Source organism: Sinocyclocheilus rhinocerous, unplaced genomic scaffold, assembly GCF_001515625.1.
Source record: "Sinocyclocheilus rhinocerous isolate Xijiao unplaced genomic scaffold, SAMN03320098_v1.1 scaffold503, whole genome shotgun sequence".
Lineage (NCBI taxonomy): Eukaryota > Metazoa > Chordata > Actinopteri > Cypriniformes > Cyprinidae > Sinocyclocheilus > Sinocyclocheilus rhinocerous.
In genome coordinates this window covers 1,358,404-1,365,300 of record NW_015643185.1, presented here as the reverse complement: position 1 = coordinate 1,365,300, position 6,897 = coordinate 1,358,404, and the positions used below count along the sequence as shown (strand labels likewise).

Sequence of the window (6,897 nt, the reverse complement as noted above, 5' to 3'; positions counted from 1 at the left end):
TGAATTATAATGCATAAATTCAAGAAATGAATATGTAAAATATGTTTTACAGTTGGAGGCTTTGGAGGCGGTTTTTGCACAGACCCACTATCCAGACGTGTTTACGAGAGAAGAGCTGGCTATGAAAATCAACCTAACAGAGGCTCGTGTCCAGGTGAGACATTTTCCACAACTGTCCTGATCCAGAGATGTAACGAATAGATCACGCAAAATGCGCACCGAGCACGTTTGGCCAAAGAAAGTAAATGAAGCCACTCTGTCATTTCCGTGATGCGCTTTAATAACATCAACATAATGTAGAATATTAGATTAGGTTGATTAATCGGTCATTCATAATTAACTAGTGGTAATGTTCTACACTCATTTGCCCTCGTCTCTAAGGTATAAAAATTGCTTAGATGCACTGCCATTTCCGTGTTTCAGCAAATGGAGAGAGGATGCGGTGCTTTTCGAACAAGACAAACGTCCCGAGAACGATTTTGCTCGGTTATAAAGCGCCCGTGCACCTGAAACCTCCGAATTCATATTCTGCGGCCTTGCAAAACATCCGCGGTAATATTAAATTGGCCACATGTAATTGCATTCAATGTGTCTGTATGTAATTTCCTGCATTCCAGATTTGCTTTTGGGTTTCCTTCTGAGCTCCGATCTAATTGTGGGAAATATAATAGTTTCCCTTTTGTTCCCCAGGGTCATCTTACTATCGCTTAAAACCAATGACTGCGACGCGATAATGGAATTCGCTGCTGTAAATTAGGGATTGTAAACAAATTATTTCTCTCTAATCGGATTACCCGATTCCCATTATTAAATCTGAACATGAATCGGTCGCAGCATGCAGGGATATTAAACTTACATTATTATTAGGAAATAAATTTTCTTTTTGTTGTAGTATAGTGGGCGCCCACCGTTTTTAAAGTGTCAATTGGCTTGTGCTGCATTAAGAACAAACTGCAAATTGAGATTAATGGTGCAATTATGGAGCATTCAGTGCTGGGGGATCATGACTTCTAGCTGGAAGGTGCAAGGGTGAGATAATGTTGCCACAATTACATTGTGAATATTGTTGTCCTGCCAGTAAACTGTTGTTTCATATTATGTGGAGAGAGCAGCTATATGTGTGTGGCGTTTTGTTTGTTCGCATCATTGTACCGTTGCACAATGCTGGCCAGGCGCTGGAGATATGGATGCATTATGCAACCTTTCCCATTCAAATATGATTAATTCCTTAGAGAGCACAGACTTAATCGAATCTGATGTTGTCAAACAATCACTAAATAGAGAAATAAACGACTTCATCATGGTTCTCTCTCAGAAGCAGGGAGACTGTCAGTAGGAAGTCATTAAAAAATGATAATGAAAAATTGCTCAATTAAATGTTGTTATAGGCAATGACCTTCATTCAATTAACATACAAGAACTTCACTGCATATGCTCAGCAATTGTGTTCGTGAAGTTTCAAATAAGTCACTGGCTTGTTAGATTCTGCAGCACATTTCGGAAATCAGCACTGGGTGCAAATAATCATTCTAATATTTATGCAACTGCTACTTAACAAGTGACATTTTATATTGGGTTTCAGCAGAGGTGGGTTTCACCCCAAAAATTAAAATTCTGTAATTTATTCACCCTCATGCTGTATGACTTTTTTTCTTCTGTGGAACACAGATGTTAGGCAAAAGATGGCTAACATCTCCTTTCCGCAGAATAAATCAATTCACAGGTGACAAAACAAAAAAGACAAAACAGAATTTTTATTTTTAATCAAACTGAGAGAGAATATTACTCATTATTACTCAGTTTTTTTATACTGTGCTTTCTCTTTAGGTGTGGTTCCAAAATCGAAGGGCAAAGTGGAGAAAAACAGAGAGAGGAACTTCAGACCAGGAGGGAAGCAAAGAACAAATGAGTGACGGCATCCCTCCTGCACGAAACCTCAACCAGTCTCCTGTTGACCACGGCAGAAATAAGAAAGAACCAATGGAACTACAGCACAAGTGTGTGGATCATCAAATTAAATGTCCACATGGATATATGTTTGTTTTTGTCAAGGGATATAATGCCAAATTCTTTCCTTTATCCGCAGTATTAACAGAGTGGTGGGTTCAGGTGGACCTTTTTTCCCATCTTGTCTGCCTGGGACTCTGCTGAACACAGCCACTTACGCACAAGCCCTTTCACAAGTGGCAACTTTAAAAGGTAAGATCCAGGATCTACTGGATGTCATCATGGAAACGTGTCAGATAGGTTTGATATTTTTGATTTTTTTTGTTACTGCAACTGATGTGGATGAAACTACAACATATTGTGTCACAGAATAAGAATATGTGAATAACTCAATTTTGACAAAAATGACAGCCACATTATGACACACTCTTCTGCTCTCATTAGGAAGTCCACTAAAAGAAAACTCCCTGGTTGCCAATGTGAACTTATTTAATTTTTCACAATCCACTTGGATGTTTGACTTGTGTACTGTGAAGTCAGGTGGTGACTGACATTCTGCATTGTGTCAAGATATATGCCATGCTGAAATATAAATGTACTATTGTGAAATAATATATGTAAGATAATATCAAGGACAGAACTGTATATTAAGTGGTCTGTCATGTTTTATTATATGATCCGGGTAACTCTTATTCATGCTGATGTGATGGTAATCTCTCTTGTCATCACATCTGTACATCCATGATAGACTGCAAGATTTCAGACACTGGTCCTGTTTTGACATGTTCTATAAAACAATTAAACATGTAGGCAATCATGTACATCTCCTGTTGCCTATTGCTCATACCATCTGGCTATGATCAATTATTAATTAGTTCACAAGCGGTAGAGCTGCAAAAATGGAAGCAGTGGTTGGTCTTATTATTTATTTACCTTAAAGTACATCATGACTTTCTCAATTCTTTTAATTTTCTTTTATACTGAAAAATACAAACAAAACCACAATGTTTTAGATCGTCAGTGCTATTATATTATGAGGAAAAGGCATTTAGGGGCATACGAACCATCAAATAGGTTATTAAAAGGAAACGTGAGTACTGGTTTTCAAAGAAACACTTAGCAATATTGGAAAAGCAACATAGTTTAAGAACACTTCACTGCTACCTTTGAAAAGAAGTTGGACTTATTAAATTCTCGTCCTTGAGAATTTTCAGGAAATTACTTTTGATAGTCAATAACACAATTGAGTAAACTGCACACACATTAGCATTAATAATTGATGTTGAATTATGTATTATCACAAAGTAGTGATTTAATTATTCATGATCTGACACCCTGGTGACAAAGCAGAGCCAGATAATGTCAAAAGTCTTGCCTGATGAAACACTGCAGCTTGGCATTTGCATTGTTTGGTGACAATAATATATGCTTTGTTCAAAATATGTGTAAAAATATGGTATTATTTAAATGTAACTTTCAAACTCTTTTTTTTTCTTTTTTCTTTTTTTGCTACAAATAATACGAACGATGACAATAATAGAAAATTAGACTATTATAATATATACAAATAAGGTTAGAGGAAATTAAGTTTGACCAGGCCGCAATATTATTAATTAGCTGGTGTGGCATCATCTCCATATAACAAGCAGAATTACTATTACTCATAACATGACATTAAGTGCGAAACAAATGAAAATTCTCATATCACACAACACATGCAAACAGATGGAAGAATGCACTGAATCTACAACAAAATATACTGAAAATAACTACATGTGCTCCATACTCAAACTAGTTAAAATTAGTTGTGCTGTTTTTAATGCCAGATTTTATACATTTGGATGAACTATACAGGTACATCTAAAGTATAGATAATTCTTGCATATAAAATATTATTAAATAAAGTTTAAAAATGTATACACTCTAAAAAATGCTGGGTTAAATACAACACAGCGCTGGGTAAAATATGGACAACCCCAGTGGTTGGGTTAAATGTTTTACCCAACCTTCTGGGTAGTTTTATTTAACTTAACTATTGTTTAAAAATTACTATATGACTGGTTTAAAATAAGCCCAAGATAGGTTGTAAATTTTAAATCAGACACATAATTACTAGAGGAATCAGCAATAATCAAAAGGTGAACATTTATTAATAAGCAATTAAAATGTTTATTATTTGATTATTAATTATTGAACTTATTAATAAATGTTCATTTATTGAACATATAAATACATGTTAATTTCCAACCTATTTTGGGTTCATTTATAGTATTTTTTAATCAGTATAGTTGAGTTAAATGAAACTTCCCAGAAGGTTGGGTTAAACATTTAACCCAACATAAAGATGAAACATAATGTCTAAACTTAAATATTAAATCAGAAGTCCTCTCTAAATATTTAATTATGCAAGGTGACGAACAAAGCAGAACTAATTAAGATCACGTGGCACCTGGTAAAGTCCTACGTTATGACTGATTAGGGGAGCACACATATTGTGCTTTTTTTAATTTATGTATTTTTATCAATCTTCTGTCATCAAACAAAGAGATCACCTGGTCCAGCTCATAACACTACAGGTCTCAAAAAAGGGTAAAGACGCAGTGCTTATAAATCCTGTCTTCACAGCGCCCTCTAAATTGATAGATTGAACACTATCGTAATTTTTTCCAGCAAACAACATGACGTGAAGGCAAGTGGCTGATGGACTTTTCACCAATATGCATATTGGATAAGTATTCATTTATACATTTAGCCTTAGTATTTTACGTGAAAATGTATCATTAACATGTATAGGCCTTATAGTAGCCTATGTAGACCTACATACACTAAATCTAAATGTTTCAAAATATTATATAAATGTTCACTCTTTTTTACCTACAGATCCACAAAATATATTCGAAGGTTTTTCTCTTTTTTTTTCTTCCTGTGCTGATACATTTTGTATTGAATTGTTGAAGGGCTTGTCCCTTTTTTAATAGCTAGTAGCCATTTGTTTACATCACAGCCATGAATGTAGCTAGTGCTAGTCAGAAGTAGGGGCGGGACATGGTCATTCTAGAGAGCTTTTGATTGGACAAAATGAGTGAGTTCAGGATGAGTCACTTCTTATTTTAACTTTATTTTCCCCAGGAGAGTTATTTTAAATGACATTTAAAAAAAAAAATTTTTTTTCTTTATTATACATTTTGGCTAGGGATGCACTGAAATGAAAATTCTGGGCCGAAACCGAAAAATTCTGGATGCACTTGGCCGAAAACCGAAAATGCTTTGTAATAATTATTTATTATTTTATTAAATAATATAAAGTAATTTTGTAAGACTTTTTAATTTAACTCAACAATTTTAATGATACTGAATTAAAAAAAACACAAGCCAATTAAATAATCACACTTTTATTGAAAGTAACAAAAAAAATTGGACAGAAAATATATTAATATTAAATATCAATATATTATTTTTATTCAGTATTATCCATTATCAGAGCATGTGAGCAGAACATAGCGGGAAGCAGATCATTGAATGAGAGGGTAGCTCATTTTACCAGCGTTGCAAAGTACAGCTGTACTAGCCTACACCTTGTTACAACACAGTAGCGCTATTGCAAACAGGAACAAGTATACATAGAAATTTCCTGTCTGCGCTTTAATTGAGCGGACTTTGCGTTTCCAGTGAGCATGAGCGGTACATGAGCAAAACGCACATTCATAGAGCGGAATATTGAGCGGGGCGTCACACCGCGCAGTGACGACGGCTACAGTAGAGGGAGAGTGAAACCTGCGCGCTGAACTCTGCCGGGCGGTGCGGCGCGCCATATATTTTCGGCCGTTTTTCTCTTTCGCCGAAATTTCGGTGCATCCCTAATTTGGCATTTGTTGTTTGACAGGAGTGTGTTCATCTAATCTTGTCAATCGAAGTGCAAATTATGTTGTAGCCTATTATATCGATTTAAATGAGTAAATATTAAATAATTTTTATTAGTTAAATAGTTAGAAATAGAGTTTAACAGCAAGCGAAATATGCTTATCTTGCAATGATTTGAAGTGATTAGAAATGGTATAAAAATGTGAACTCATTAACTAGGCAATGTGTCAAAACCAGGCAAGACGCTGGTCATAACGAACTTTTTACATTTTTTAGTTTTTAAATATCCAAACCTAAAACATGTTTGCTCCATATGTGACCTGTCGTCCTCAGTATGTTTCTCTCAGACAATAGAAATACTATTGTAAATGCACATTGCATCGGCTGATAAAGATGTCTCCACTTTGAGAAAACCCAAGGGAAAAATCAATTTAGACACTGTTGCTGTTGTTAATCTTTTTTTTTCTTTTCCAAAATGAATTCCCGCACAGCAAGCAAACAAAGAAACAAATGGTCTGTGATGGTTTTAAGTAATTTAGAGTTATTGTAGTAGCCTAGTATTTTTAGAAGATTGTTCGTAACATTCATTGCACGTGGATTATTGATTATTCAGTGCAGTAATTCATTCTATTATGAGAAGCATTGTTACATCAAATTAACTGGAGAGAGGCCAAGCAAGCCTAAAAAACCCTAAACTAAACTAAATAATGACACAAATCATTTGTTTCAAATTCTGTTTGAATGAAGTTAATGAGTTCTTTTGTTGCATTAATGATAGGCTACATTGTCAGTGAAGTCATATCCAAACCCTGGTGCTCTAGTTGTTTGAGATATGGGCCTCCTGCATAGGCAGGGACGGATTATGACTTGCAGAGGCCCCGGGGCCAATTATCTCCAAGGCCCCACACCCCACCATACCATTTCCCCCCGTTCTTTCCCTTAGCTGTGCATTCACAGTAATAGAAAGTGGAAGTTACGATCATGAATATTCAAACCCTTACTCCGCGTCAAATGCCTGCGCTACCCTGCGCCAGGGGCGTAGCCATCATTTCAGAAGTGAGGGGGACAGAAATGTTATATATATATACA

The 6,897-nt window shown here is 35.4% G+C and overlaps 1 protein-coding gene across 1 annotated transcript in view; it reads left to right on the top strand.

The window, feature by feature from the left end:
• LOC107757104 (dorsal root ganglia homeobox protein-like) overlaps positions 1-2,321 on the top strand; it is a 3,520-nt gene extending 1,199 nt beyond the window's left edge. The window contains exons 3-6 of the mRNA XM_016574481.1: positions 53-154; positions 1,828-1,997; positions 2,087-2,199; positions 2,317-2,321. Coding sequence (XP_016429967.1) covers positions 53-154; positions 1,828-1,997; positions 2,087-2,199; positions 2,317-2,321 — 390 coding nt within the window. The remainder of the gene's footprint in view (positions 1-52; positions 155-1,827; positions 1,998-2,086; positions 2,200-2,316) is intronic.
• The last annotated feature ends 4,576 nt before the right edge of the window (positions 2,322-6,897 follow it).